A 16,114-nucleotide genomic window follows, 5' to 3' on the forward strand; every position below is an offset into this window, starting at 1 on the left:
CTGGGAGTTTTCCTTTTGGAATGTTTTTTGGGAGATGATCAATGGATTCTTTGAATTTCTATTTTCTACTTTGAATCTAAGACATCAGGGCAGTTTTCCTTGATAATTCTCTGAAATATGATGTCTAAACTCTTTTTTTTTTTTAAATCATAATTCTTGAATTATCTCTCAATCTATTTTACTGGTTATCCTTTTTTGCCAGTGAGATATTTCACATTTTCTTCTTTTTTTCTTTTCATTTTTTTTATTTTGCTTGATTTTTTTCTTAATTGGCATTTTCTTGTCTGATTTTAAGTAATTATTTTCTTCAATGAACTTTTGTAACTCCTTTTGCATTTGGCCAATTCTACTTTTTTAAGGAGTTATTTTCTTCAGTGAATTTTTGTAATCCTTTTCCATTGTTGTGCTTCCATTACCAAGCTGTTGATTCATTTTTGTATTATTCTCTTGTGTCACTGTCATTTATTTTCCCAATTCTTCACTTATTTTATCTTATCCTATCCTTTTTGAGCTCTTCTAGAAATTAGCATTTTCCTTTGAGCATGTAGGCATTTTGACTTTGTCCTCTTCTGAGTTAGTGTTTTGTTCTTTGTCAATGTACCAACTTTCTATGATCAAATTCTTGTTGTTGTAGTTGTTTTTTTTTTTTTTTTTTTTTGCAGGGGGGGGGAAGGAAGGGAAGGGGTTGGCTCATTTTTTTGGTCTCTTTAATGTCTTCTAATTTTATATTAAAATTGGGCTTTACTCTTGGGGTGTCTCAAGCGTTTTGCACAGAGGGTGCAGGGCCTCCCTACTTACTTGCTGTGCCAGGAGTGCTAGACTTCACCATTGGCTTACTGCACCAGGAACATGGGGCCTTGCTGGTGGCCTGCTGCCCTTACCTGCACTGGGGATGGGGGATAGCCTGTTGCCAGCTTACCTGAACACTGCCTGCACTAACCCTTTTACCTAAGTGAGACAGACCTTTCCTGCCAACCTTCTAAGCTGTCTTGGGCTGAAAAATTGGTTCCCTTAACCTTTTGTAGCAATGCCACTCCCAGATTCATTTTGAGGCATTATTTTATAGTTGTTTGGAGGTGAATTTATGAGAGTTCAAGTGAGTTTCTGCCTTACTCTTCCAGAGCCCCTTCCTAAGAACAGCATTCTTTTTTTTATTTTAGCTTTTTATTTACAAGATATATGGATGGGTAATTTTTCAGAATTGACCGTTGCAAAACCTTTTGTTCCAATTTTTCCCCTCCTTCCCCCCACCCCTTCCCCTAGATGGCAGGTAGACCAATACATGTTAAATATATTAAAGTATATGTTAAATATTACGTATACACACACACACACACACACAAATACATACATGTCCATATAGTTGTTTTACTGCACAAAAAGAATCGGACTTTGAAATAATGTATAATTAACCTGTGAAGGAAATAAAAAATGCAGGTGGACAAAAATAGAGGGATTGGGAATTCTATATAGTGGTTCACACTCATTTCTCAGAATTCTTTCTCTGAGTATAGCTGGTTCAGTTCATTACTGCTCTATTGGTATTGATTTGGTTCATCTCATAGTTGAAGAGGGCCACATCCATCAGAATTGATCATCATATAGTATTGGTGTTGAAGTATATAATGATCTCCTGGTCCTGATCATTTCACTCAATATCAGTTCAGTTTAAAAACAGCATTCTTTTTTTTTTTTTTTATAATTATAAATTTTTTTGACAGTACATATGCATGAGTAATTTTTTTTTATAATATTATCCCTTGTATTCATTTTTCCAAATTTTCCCCTCCCTCCCTCTACTCCCTCCCCTAGAAGACAGGCAATCCCATACATTTTACATGTGTTACAGTATAATTTAGATATAATATATGTGTGTAAATCCAATTTTCTTGTTGCACATTTAAGAATTGGATTCTGAAGGTATAAATAACCTGGATAGAAAGACAGTAGTGCTAATGCTTTACATTCAATTCCCAGTGCTCCTTCTCTGGGTGTAGTTGTTTCTGTCCATCATTGATCAACTGGAAGTGAGTTGGATCTTCTTTATGTTGAAGATATCCACTTCCATCAGAATATATCTTCATACAGTATTGTTGTTGAAGTGTATAGTGATTTTCTAGTTCTGCTCATTTCACTCAGCATCAGTTCATGTAAGTCTCTCCAAACCTCTCTGTATTCATCCTGCTGGTCATTTAAAAACAGCATTCTTAAGAGTACACTTAAATGCATTCATTTCATGTGTACTAATTATACCCATTCCTGAAATATTCTTCTTCCTTTTCTTTATCTCCTGACTTCCTAGGCTTTTAAGTCTCAGCTAACTTTCTACAAGAAGCTTTTTTTAGTCCTCCTTAATTCTAATGCCTTCCCTCTGAGATTTTCTTTAATTTTTTTCTGTAGATATCTTTTTAGCAAAATTGTTTGCATTATTTTTTTTTTTTTAGTTCCTTCAGGGCAAGAACTGTTTTTACCTTTCTTTGTATTTTTAGTAAAGTGAGCATAATGCCTCAATATAACATGTGCTTAATAAATTCTTGTTGCCCTGATGACTTAACTAGTCTATTAGTTGTCTTGACATTTATCCATCCTAAATTTCATCTTGTCTGATTCAGCTTATTTTTTCAACTTGTAGAGATAATTTTGCATCTTGATTGTGTCATTTTGTGAATTAGCTATTCCTTCCAATTTCATATCATCAGTAAATTTGACAAGTGTATCTTGTCATCCAAGTCAGTCAGGAAAATGTTGAATAGGACAGGGCCAAGTATCCTAGAACCCTGTGACTTAGCATTAAAACTTTGCTTTTGGATTGCTTTTGATCCAATAAAAGCAACACTATTCAACCAGCAACACTTCTTTTAATTATACTTTCATTTGACATCTGTTTTACAAGAATATTATAAAAGATTTTGTCACAAGTCCATCATAGAGGTCACCGCAGATAAGAAATAAGGAATAGAACTGAGATTCACACCAAAATTCTCTGACTCCAATTCCAGCAGTCTTTCCATTTTCCAAAGTACTGTTCTTTCCATTATTTTGTACAGATATAGTCCAAACTCATTAGGTTTTCTTGATATCAAAACATGCTATGAAGACAACATTCTTCTGTTCTTCCAATACAGTAATTCTTTCAGTAAAGGAAAATAGTTTATCAAGATGTATTTTCCATCATCACTGCATATTTTTTTATGCTTAAAATCCATTTGTTTAATTCTGTGTTTTAGAATTTTGTCAGGGAACAGCCTGGAACTTACCTAAGCTAAAATGTCCAGAATCCTGTTATTCTCCCTTTTTAAAAATTGAGGATATTTTAAAAAATACCCACAATCTTCTAGAAGCTTTTCTGATTTATTAAAGCTTATTAACAGTGGTTCTATTATTACATTCATATTTTCGTTCAATACTCTAGATTATAAATCTTTTGTGTCTGATTTAAAGTTTTTAGATACTTTAACTTTTCTTGTATTGGGGGTTTTAATTTCATCTAAACTGTGTTTGTTTTGCCCTTTTCAATTAAAAGAATGATCCTTGATTACAAAAAAAAGACCAAAGGAAAATTGGGACTTGAATGCATTCATGTACATTGCCTACCTAATCATAATAAGCAGTGGGCCTTCCCCTTATTCTTTTTCTTGTTTCACATGTAGATATTGTTCAGATATTGTTGTCCCTACCATTTTTCACACACCTCCACTCATTTTGGCCTAATCTCATCTTCCTGACACTAATTTTAGTAGTTTGTGCCACTCTTATATCCACTGGATTATAGGATTTAGATGGAACCGTAGAGATCATTTCCTTCATTTTATAATTGAGGAAACTAAGGACTGAAGAGAATAAGTAACTTGTTGGGGGACAACAGAGGAAGTACGTAGCAGAAATTGGATTCTGTTCCTGGGTGACTCTAGGCCAAGAGCCCTTTACATTGCACTCTACTTGTTCTGTGCCTCACTTTTCCATTTTTGGAGCAATTCTGAGTTCCTTGTCATAGGAGAGGGCGTGTTAAATAGGAAATGAATGATATAAATAGTAGTAAGAACTATGAGGATTAGAGAGATGATTCAAGATTGGAATGATCAGGGAAGACTATACAAAGACATGAGATTTGAACTGAGTCTCCAAAGATGGCTAAGAACTGGCTAGGCAAAGAGAGTGAGTGAGACCTTCCACATTTGGGGAACAGCAAGAATGGATTGGATGTGTTTGGGAGATATTTGAATCAACCCAACTAACTCATGTTGGAGGTCACTTATAAAAGGGCTATGAGAAAAAATAATCAAATCAAATCATTGAATGAAGTTTCCAATCATCAATTTAAAGGCTACATTAATTACAAAACAACACTTGTCATTGAAAAATACTCATTCTGCTACTACCCCTTGATGTCAGATATGTTAAAGGAATGTAAAACATCTAACACTTAAGTATCTTAAAGAACATGTCTTTTCATGCACTTAATGTTTTTTGTTAGGGCTGGTTGAATGTTGTGTTGGTATTTGACACCTATTATTTTATGGATCTAAGGACCAGCTAACCATGTGGTTTTTCCTTTTCAAGATAAAGGGGGAGGCCAAGTTGTTACTTGTACTTACTGTTCATTTAAAAATCATAATAGCCAACTTAGGATAAGTAATTTTAGTTGGCCCCTGGATAATATAAGTACATGATTCCTTTTTTTAATATTATTCTTTTTGGTGCATTTGAGCTTAACATCATAGACGGGATAGGGAGGGTGTTCACCATTTCCTTCTCATAGATTGAATCTAAGAGATGTGAAAGAGGGACAGTTAAAATATCTGATGCATCAACTATATGATAATTGTATACAATTATCTGTCTCCACAACTCTGCTAGAAGTATAGTATCTTTTACTTTATGTTCTCTTAGATTTTCAGTTGTTTTTTAGTTATTTCAGAATTTAAGGAAGTACTCAATTTGCCCTAAAAAAATAAAACCAATATTGAAGATATTCATTTATCTCTAATTTTAATATGAATCCCTTGATTCATACTAAGTGATATTGTATATATTAATGTGATGTAGCAATTATCTAGTTTTTAAAAATCTCTTTTTTTCCCCCTTCAGGTTGGTTCAAAAAAGGAGGTTGCTGAATGTAAGGAGAAATTTGCCAACTCTAAAGACCCCACAGTCAGTCAAAGCTTCATGCTAGATAGGGTATTCAATCCTGAAGGAAAATCTTTGCCACCAATGAGAGGATTCAAGTATACCAGCTGGTCTCCAATGGGCTGTGATGCTAATGGGAGATGTCTGTTGTCAGCATTAACCATGGACAATCGATTGACCATTCAGGCTAACCTCAACAGACTGCAGTGGGTACAGCTGGTTGATCTAACTGAGATCTATGGAGAACGCCTTTATGAGACCAGCTATAAGCTAACCAAAAATGAAGCCCCCGAAGGAGATCTTGGGGACTTTGCTGAGTTTCAGAGGAGACACAGCATGCAGACTCCAGTACGGATGGAGTGGTCAGGCATCTGCACCACCCAGCAGGTCAAACATAATAATGAATGCCGTGATGTCGGCAGTGTGCTCCTGGCAGTCCTTTTCGAAAATGGAAACATTGCAGTGTGGCAGTTTCAGCTCCCATTTATTGGCAAGGAATCTATATCTTCATGTAACACCATTGAATCAGGGATTACCTCTCCTAGTGTTTTATTTTGGTGGGAGTATGAACACAACAATCGAAAAATGAGCGGGCTCATTGTGGGGAGTGCATTTGGGCCTGTTAAAATTCTTCCTGTTAACCTCAAAGCAGTTAAAGGTTACTTCACATTAAGACAACCTGTTATTCTATGGAAAGAAATGGACCAGTTGCCAGTACACAGCATTAAATGTATTCCTCTTTATCATCCATACCAGAAATGTAGTTGTAGTTTAGTGGTGGCTGCTAGGGGATCCTATGTGTTTTGGTGTCTTCTTCTGATATCCAAAGCAGGTTTGAATGTCCATAATTCCCATGTAACAGGACTTCACACACTACCCATTGTTTCCATGACTGCAGACAAACAAAATGGCACAGTATATACTTGTTCAAGTGATGGAAAGGTGAGGCAACTGATTCCCATTTTTACAGATGTTGCATTAAAGTTTGAGCACCAACTGATAAAACTATCAGAAGTATTTGGCTCAGTGAGGACTCATGGGATAGCAGTAAGCCCCTGTGGTGCATATCTGGCAGTCATTACAACTGAAGGCATGATCAATGGTCTCCACCCTGTGAACAAAAACTACCAGGTTCAGTTTGTCACTCTCAAAACATTTGAAGAGGCAGCAGCTCAACTCCTAGAGTCTTCAGTTCAAAATCTCTTTAAGCAGGTAGATTTATTAGACTTGGTACGCTGGAAAATTTTGAAAGATAAACATATTCCTCAGTTTTTACAAGAAGCCTTGGACAAAAAGATAGAAAGTTCTGGGTCTACTTACTTTTGGCGTTTTAAACTTTTCCTCTTGCGGATTTTATATCAGTCAATGCAGAAAACCCCTTCAGAGGTCTTATGGAAGCCTACCCATGAAGACAACAAAATCTTAATAACTGACTCTCTTGTGCTGGGCCCTACTGATGAGGAACAACAAGAAGAAGGAACTTCTTTCAAACAAATGAGCAAACCAGGTGGTCATGAGAAGAACAAAGAAAGAGATGTTGAAGATTTAGCTGACAGCTCACCCATCCAATCTGGAGATGCAAGTCGTGAGCCAATGGAAGAGAAACTTCTAGAAATCCAAGGAAGAATTGAAGCTGTTGAAATGCACTTAACTCGGGAGCATATGAAGAGGGTATTGGGGGAAGTATACCTGCACACATGGATCACGGAGAACACTAGTGTTCCCACCAGAGGACTCTGTGACTTTTTAATGTCTGATGAAGGTTATGATGACAGAACAGCTCGGGTAGGTGATAACTAATGACAGCAGTGACATTGTGTGAAAGGTCTACATTTCCTTGCATGAGAAAGATATAGCCATAACGGGATTTTTAAAACATACTTTTTGTTTTAGTATTTCACAAAACAGTCTTTTAAGTCATTACCTTTATAGTAGAAAAATGAATGAATGAGACTGGATGAATGTAAAGTGGATTCTTGAAACAAGGATTCTAGTGTCAGTATAAGGCTTTTCTAATGAGTACAAGGAAGCTGAATTTAGTAGGATATGTGTTGTGGGGTGGTTCTAACAAAGAGGATGAAAAACATTATTACACCCCTGCCTTCTTTTCCCTTCTCACCTCCAAATGTTAGTTGCTATATTTAGGGGTTTTTTCTTCTTTTTAATAAATTCAGAAATAGAGCTTTTCCTAATTTAAAAAATAGGAGCATGCAAGTGTTATCTGTATTATTTTTTAAAAATACACTAATAATAGTAACTAGAATTTATGTGGCAGTCAAAGTTTACAAAGCATTTTTACAAATCCCATTTTGATTCCCACAGTGACCCTGGAGGTTGGTGTTACAATTATCTCTATTTTTCAAGTGAGGAAAGTGACATAGACAAATTCAAAACTTCCATTGTCTATTGTTTTTTGCCCTAGTGATTTTCTGTCATTGTTTAAAGTATTTCTCCAGTTTAAATTTGGAGTATAAAGTTCAAATATTATTACCCCTCATGTTGAACTATAAATCTGTATTGCAGTATAGTCATAGATGTTGCTGCTTCTTTCCAAAGGGCTGTATAATCTCTTGGCATGAATTATTGCTCAGGTACAATTCAGAATGTTCATTAAAGTATTTATTGGTCTTATTTGTGTTTTTTTAAAAGCTATTTTAAATATTTAATTTTACCATGTTCTTATTGTAGTTATTTTATAGGACTCCCCCCAATAACTTTCATCACCACTGGATTAAAATGTAAAGTATTGTAGATGTTTCATGTGTTCAGGTTATGTTTTGTTATTGTTGCTTAGCCAATAGCTAAGGGCAGCTAGGTGGTATAGTGAATAGAATGTTGGGCCTGGAGTCAGAAAGACTTGTCTTCCTGAGTTGTAATCTGACCCCAGACATTTAATAGCTGTGTGACCCTAGACAAATCATTTAACCCTATTTATCTCAGTTTTCTCACCTGTAAAATGAACTGGAGAAGGAAATGATAAGCCATTCCAGTATTTCTGCCAAGAAAACCCCAAAAAGAGTCACAAAGAATTGGACAACAAAACCTTAGTAAAATACTTTTCCACCCTAGAACTTAAGGTATTTTAAATAGACTAATTTATTACCCTCTTTTGAATGAAATTTGGTGTGTTGGCACTATGTTCATATTAATGTGGTATAACTCTGGACTAAGAGGTAAGAGATCTCACATTGTCAACTAATTTAATTCTTGATACCTCTTTACTGTTAACCTCCCTTAGTCTCAACATGCTGTTCTCTAAAATGGAAATATTGACACCTGTTGTACCTATATTACATGGATGTTATATGAATTAAATGAGATAATACATGCAAAAGCACTTTGAAAAAAGTTATTAGTGGTATAAAAGTTCAAAGTGATATTGTTTGCCAAGATTTTGAGAAATTTGCAATTTTTTTTTTTACATGAATTGGGCAGCTACCACAAAACCATTACAAAAAATGAGAAGTTTCTGCTAAACTTTCATATTTCTTTTGTTCACAGATTTTAAGGTATAAAAGGGTAATTAGTAGTAATATTTTAAAAATTCAAATATGTATAAATATCTTAAAAGTTCTTGTATTTCTGATGATTTTGGTCGGATGCTGCTGCTTTAAAAGGACTAACAAAACAGTGCACGTCACCAAGAAGAATATTTCAAAACAAAACAGAAATTCCTGTAACCCTTTATTTCTCTTCATCTCAGGAGCCTTTATCATGAAATGAGAAGGTTGAATTAGGAAGCTTCTGAGGCCCTTTCCAGCTCTGATTCCTATTCTCCAAACTTTAAGCTTCCCTTATATTAAAACTCTAGTGGAATTCATGCTGTTCTGGTTGCTACACTTTAAGAAGACTGAAGAGTACTAGGGAAGAGGGTGGGGACTATACTATGAGGATAAATTAGAAGGAGGTGGATTCTTCACACCAAAAGGAAATGTAATTGAAATTTGTAACATTATGAACAGGATGGGGATAAAAGTGAAATCAGATTTTTAAAACCAAGTCTCTAAACAATAAGACAAAACCAACTCTGTGAGATATGTTTAGGACAAATGAAAGTTTCATTTCATAAAGTGAATAAAACTTAATGGAACTCATTATTTGAGTAAGTAGTAGAGGTTAAAAAAAGAGAGAAAAAGTGTGTGTCTGTGTGTGTGCTTATAAGTGAGAAAAGTGACAAATTCAAAATGTGTGTGTGTGGAAATGGATTCACAAGCATTCATAGTTGATAACAAGGTATATATATATATATATAATTATCAATATAGAGATATATCTATTGAGATTTTGTGTGTGTGTATGTATGTATCAGGGAGGACAGCTTGGTTCTAAAGATCATCTATTGGGCCTTTTTTTTTTTTTAACCAACAAAATCCTAATCTGTAATGTACTATTGATCTGACCCAGGGTGGCATGTCTTATGTTCTGTTAAATTTTTTGTTTGTTTTTATGAGGCAATTGGGATTAAGTAACTTGCTCAGGGTCACACAGCTAGGAAGTATTAGATGTCTGGGGTCAGATTTGAACTCGGGTCTTCCTGACTTCAGGAGCTAGTGCTCTATCCACTATACCATCTTGCTGCTCCTGCCGTTAATTTTTTAAGCTCTTTATTTTCAAAACATATGCATAGATATTTTTCAACATTCATCCTTGCAAAACTCTGCAAAATTTTTTTCTTCCTCTCATTCCCCCATCCTCTCTCCTACATGGCAAGTAATCCATTATATGTTAAACAATATGCAATCCGTCTATACATATTTCCATAATTATCATTCTGCTAAATTATTTCAAGGAAAAGTTAAATATTTTTAGACTCCTAGTTGTTTAAATAAAACTGACATTCAACTAGATTTTTCTAGCTTCTTAGTCATAGGCATTTAGCAAATTTTATAAAGGAGATGATGTTTTTGAGCTATACTTCCTACCAGTGACATTTTGTGCATAAAAGGGATAATTTTCCTCATATAGCCTCAAATAATTTAATAGTTGCGTTACATTTTTCACAACCTGTAAAAATACTTAGGAGAATGATAATATATATTTGCTTTTAAGGAACAGTTTTTGTCTTAGTGAAATCAATCTATGCTATTAATACACTACTATGAATGACTACTCTTTCATTCAATATTTCTTTCAGTTTACTTAAGTGTAGTCAGTGATATAACTTCCTTCTTCTTAGGTGCTGTGGTGAGTTAATAGAGAATTATAAACCTATCTATCTCTTTTATCACATTGTTATTGTAAGTTCTTTTTTTTTTTTTAATGCCATTTAAGGGGATCTTTTCTCTCTGAATCATTTCTTTTCCACAATTCACCTCTAACCATTGCTTTTGCTGTGTCTTCTTAGGTACTCATTGGGCACATCTCAAAGAAGATGAACAAACAAACTTTCCCTGAACACTGCAGTTTATGTAAAGAAATTTTGCCATTCACAGATCGTAAACAGGCAGTTTGTTCTAATGGGCACATTTGGCTCCGGTAAGTGGCTTTATTGAGTGATTGTTCCCCTTATAGACTAGCTATTGCAAACAAGTGCAATTAATATGTTCAAGTATTACTCACTAAAAGAGTCTTTTGTTCATAAGTTTATATGGGGGAGTCTTTCTTGATAGTTTTGGTAGGACCTGCATTGACTCCTTTTCATATATAAGTAAGGAAGGAACAGTTTAAAAAATTTTTCAATCTCAGATGAAGTTTTCTATTATTTATTTGAGTAGGATTATTTTTGTTTTTAATTAATTTGCTCTAAATGATTTTGTCTTGCTATTTTTTTTTTAGAAATTATATTATAGAAAATTAAACTTTTTGTGAATTTCACATTTTGAGCAGATTGACATTTTTTTTTGCAAAACCAGTTAATTTTCTATTGAGAAAAGGGTAATAACAAAATGTAATTTCTAAATATGAGTGGTAGGTACTTATGGCATTTTACTGTAATTTTTTTCTCAACAATGAGATGATTCAGGCCAGTTCCAATGATCTTGTGATGATGAGTGCCATCTACACCCAGAGAGAGGACTATAGGAACTGAGTGTAGATCACAACATAGCATTTTCACATCTTTTGTTGTTGTTTGCTTGAATTTTATTTTCTTCCTCATTTTTTTTTTCCTTTTTGATCTGGTTTTTCTTGTGCAACAAGATAATTGTATAAATATGTATGCCTATATTGGATTTACATATCTTTTTACCATGTTTAACATATATTGGATTACTTGTCAAATAGGGGAGGGAAAATTGGAACACAAGGTTTTGCAAGGGTCAATGTTGAAAATTTATTCTTGTATATGTTTTGAAAATAAGAAGCTTCAATAAAAAAAAAACAATCTTTTATTCAATATTGGAAGAGTTTCCTTCCTTATTTTCTAGGAAATATTTTCTGAATGATCTGAAATGACCTGTTATATTGTACTATCCCATTATATCTCACCTTTCCTCACTTAGAATCAATGGATCTTCTGTATCTATCTTATGTCTTTTATGTGTTATTTGTTATTTAAATTTTAATTTTTAAATGTTATTTATTTTAATATATCTGTAGTGTACTTTATGCCTTTCCCCCTCTTCTTTCTTCCTTCTTCTCCTTGCAACTAATTCATAAACTTCTTTGGATAAAGATGTTAACAATAATGTCTAGTACACGCATCTTATGTGCTTTATAAATTTTTTAACATCAACTGAAGGATTTCATGGTCCAGCCATCTGTAAGGCAGATTTTGAATTCTTTTCAGACTAGGCAATGAATGATACTTTGAATTAACAGACAAATTGGAAGTTGCTGTCTGTCTTTGTACTATTTTTTTTTTTTTTTTTTTAACTGTTGCCTGAGCATAATCCTCATAAGCTTTTGTCTCATTAATCTCATCCCCTATATGTAATCCTTTTCTTTGGTATATATGCCAATCAGATGGGGTCACAGTGAGTATGATTTTTATGGTATGACTATATGCTGCTTTGAGCTTTTGACTATTTTTGTTCTTTCATATTTTTTCAAATAATTAACTGCCCATGGTGAACCGCCAACCAAATACTATATTTCTCTGAATTTATTGGTTTGAATATAGCAAACTTTTTCCTTTGACAATACAATGTCTTCTTTCAGGTGCTTTTTAACTTACCAGTCTTGCCAGAGTTTGATATACAGAAGGTGTTTGCTTCATGACAGCATTGCACGACATCCAACTTCAGGAGGTGAGTGAGTGTTTTCCCTAGCTTGGAAGCTAGGGATTAAGAATGCTGGCAGAATTCCCAGTCATCAGTATAACAACTCAGGGCAAACTCAGAATCATTTTCTGTTATGCAGGCAGACAATAAAAGCAGGGATAATATTCTGCTCTTTACAGTGTTATTATTTAGCCACAGCTCTAATTAGAAAATAGTAATTGGAGAATGCCATGTCTAAGTATATATTACATTTACTATGTGAATCAAGTATCTCTGTGGTTTGTTTTGGTAAGTACTGCTATGTTTACAGACAGTGGATTCACTTTAAAATGTAACAGGGTTAGGACTTGGTTTATGTGTGCAAACCATTATATTTCATTGATTAAATAAGAAAAGTTCAAATATTCTTAATAATGTTGTTTCTTGGATACAAAGATGACACTACCACTTTTCAGTGGGATAGTTATTTTGAATTGCTTTTCCAGAAATTAAGAATCTGTGCTGATCCATCCCTAATTCTTTTTTCTTTCTCCTCTTCCTTGATCTGATTTACTATGTCCCATTATATCTAGTTGTCCCCATTTATGTGGGAAGAGAATAAAATATTTTAAGATAAGGCTTTTTTAAAAAAATAATATATGTATATATATATATATATATTTTAATTTTTAAAAAATGTATCATTTCTTCCTTTGTTTCTCCCATTGGAACAATTTTTTGAAAAAAATAGAATAAAATTCATAACAAAGATGCACAGTCTAGGAAAAGAAGTTCCTAGGATATAGGAAAATTTGCTTAATTTGCATTTTAAGCCTATCACTGCTCTGTCAGGAGATGATCATTCTTCAGTACTTCTGGTTTATCATTTCATTGACTAGAATTCTAAATCTTTCAAAGTTATTTTTTCTCTATATTAATGTTGTCCTTGTATAAATTGTTTTCTAGTCTATTCATTTCACTTTGCAACCCTTATGTATTCCTAGTTTCCTTTGAAATTGTCCATTTCGTTGTTCTTTATGGCACAGTAATATTCTGCTACATTTGTTGCCATAATTATTTGTTTAGCTCTTCCTCAGTGGATAGATATCTAGTTTCTATTTTTGGCTATTACCAAAAGAGCTGTTATATATATATATACATATATATATATATATATATATATTTTTTTTTTTAACTGTAATTCCTTTTCCTTTTCCTTTGATTTCTTTGGTTTATATAGTTTACTAACTTTGGGGGCATAATTCTAAATTGATTTCTAAAATGACTGGACCAGTTCACAGCTTCACCAACAGTGTACCTGGTTTTTTCCACAGTCCCCCAGCACTTCACATTTTTCTCCTTTTTTTTTTTTTGGTTATCTTTGCCAGTCTGAAGGCTATGAAGTAGGACTTGAGAATTACTTTAATTTGTATTTCTTTAATTATTGGTAATTTGGAACATTTTTATGTGGTTGTTGATAACGTGTATTACTTTCTTTGAAAATTGCCTATTCTTTGAAAATAACTCTTAGTCTTATCAATTTAAATCACTTTCTCACATGTGTGTGTATGTGTATATACATATATATGTGTGTGTATGTATATATACACACACACACACACACATGTATATTAGTTTATTTCCAATATTTTTATTTTTTCCTTACACAATAAAATGTTGGGCATTACATTTCTCAACTCTTAAAATTACTTACAAATTTTGGTATTCTACTGTTATCTGAGAACATTAAGGCAACTACAGAAATCTTACATAAATTAATTAAATGTACAAATTTGCAGTTTGTGAATGCAGACTTTTTAGCAGCTCACGGCTGAGTTACTTAACCCCATAATATTGGAGGAAAATAGTGAGTTTGGGGGGAAAAATTGGCTCTTAAAGTTTGGTTTCAGTTTGTATTCCTGCTAGGATGGTGTCAAGATCTAACTTCATAAAACAGCCTTAGGACAGAAATTCTCTAAGTCAGCTCTTTTAGAGGCTGAAAATCTGACTTTTAGAAAATGTGTATGGACCTGATTCTTTATAAACTAAACTATTGTCAACCAGCCAAATACTGTTATGAGGTCAATTCTCTACAAAAGTTAACCTTATCTGTTGAAATGAAGTGACCTGTATTAGGATTTGAATCAAAGATATGTTTAAGGTATGCTAAAATGTACACCAAGGGAACAACTATTAACTTGAATAGATCAAATCAGTTAACAGTTAAACAATCTAAAAAGTACTGATATTTGTTTAATATCAGCTACAAAGTCCCTCAAGAACAAGTTTTTTTTTTTTTTTTTAATTTTATTCCAATTTCATAACATGGGATACATATATTTGCCATTTTATACTTTGTGAATACTCAAGCAGCACTTGCTATGGACCTGCGAGTGATTCTTTTGGAAACATTTGTGATAGACAGTGAATGGTCTAGATTTATCATATTCTTGCTTGCTGATCCACATCTGCTGGAAGGTGGGAGAGAAAGGCCTAAGTAGAGCCACCAATTCAGATGGAATACAGAGGGGCAATGATCTTTATTTTCATTATGCTATGTTGCAGGACTGTGCTTTCTGCATTGTCAACAATATGAGAATACATAGTAATATCATCAGACAGTACTGTGATGCCATATAGATCCTTTTGAATGTCAAGATCACACTTCATGATAAAATTGAAAGTATTTTTATGAATGCCATGGAATTCCATCCCTGGGAGGGATGGCCAGAAAAGAGTTCCTAGACACCTGAACTTCTCATTTCCACTGGTCACTTGGCCATCAGGAAGCTCATAGCTCTTCTCTAGAGAAGAGAAGGAAATAGCAGGGGGCATCTTCTGCTCAAAGTCTAGGCCAGTATAGTAAATACAGCTTCTCCTTGATGTTAAGAACAATTTCCCTTTCATCTGTGGTAATGGACCTTTTTTTTGTCAGTATCTTATGAGGTGGTCTGTCAGGTCATGGTCAGCCAAGTCTAAATAAAGCATGGAATGGGGAAGGGCAAAATCCTCACAAATGAGCACACTGTGGATAACACTATCAGTAGAGTCCCTAATGATGGCAGTGGTACAACAAGAACCTTACAGAGATAGCATGTCCTGAATAGCAACACACATGGCTGTGATATTGAAGTCCTCAAGCATAATTTGTGTTATTTTCTCTCTGTTGTCTTGGGGTTTAAAGGTGTTCCTCAAAGGTTACAAGAAGTCATTGTGGAAAGTATAGTGCCAGATTTTCTCCATGTCGTCCCATTTGGTGACAGTGCCATGTTCGATGAGACATATCCGAATCAAGCTGTCTTGCTCTGAGTCTCATCACCAGCATAACTGTCCTTCTGTCCACTTCCCATCATAACATCCTGATGTCTTGGCCATCTAACATTGGAGCAAAACACAAACTGAAGAACATCAGCCCCAGCAGAGCTAGTTTTTCACATGCCAGAGCCGTGGTCAATAATGAGCATCAATTTCCTCTTCTGTTTTTGTTTAATCTGCTGCTGCACATTATCCTAGTTAGAGAAATTAGAGCTGGGAGTGGGAGAAGTGGGAAAAGGAGGAAGACAAAAAAAGAGGAGGGAAATATCCAGAGGAGCCTACAGAGTGCTGCTGGCAGCCACTGAGTGAATGTTACCTATATATTTTGGAATTGATACATTTATTAAAGATATATTTGACATAAAAGATACAAAATATATTTATTGCTGCAAATATCTTTTTTCCAAGTTAACTGTTTCCTTTCTAATTTTAATTGCATTGAAAATGTTTATGTAAAAACTTTTCATTTTTTGAGACCAAAGTGGTCTATGTTTACTATTCAGTGACCTTCTGTATTGCTTTTTTAGTCCTGA

At 34.1% G+C, this 16,114-nt stretch overlaps 1 protein-coding gene across 1 annotated transcript in view; it reads left to right on the forward strand.

The window, feature by feature from the left end:
* GTF3C4 (general transcription factor IIIC subunit 4) overlaps nucleotides 1–16,114 on the forward strand; it is a 32,939-nt gene that overhangs the window by 7,734 nt on the left and 9,091 nt on the right. Inside the window, exons 2-4 of the mRNA XM_074293974.1 lie at nucleotides 5,089–6,912; nucleotides 10,472–10,602; nucleotides 12,226–12,314. Coding sequence (XP_074150075.1) covers nucleotides 5,089–6,912; nucleotides 10,472–10,602; nucleotides 12,226–12,314 — 2,044 coding nt within the window. The remainder of the gene's footprint in view (nucleotides 1–5,088; nucleotides 6,913–10,471; nucleotides 10,603–12,225; nucleotides 12,315–16,114) is intronic.

Source organism: Sminthopsis crassicaudata, chromosome 2, assembly GCF_048593235.1.
Source record: "Sminthopsis crassicaudata isolate SCR6 chromosome 2, ASM4859323v1, whole genome shotgun sequence".
In the NCBI taxonomy this organism is placed as follows: Eukaryota; Metazoa; Chordata; class Mammalia; order Dasyuromorphia; family Dasyuridae; genus Sminthopsis; species Sminthopsis crassicaudata.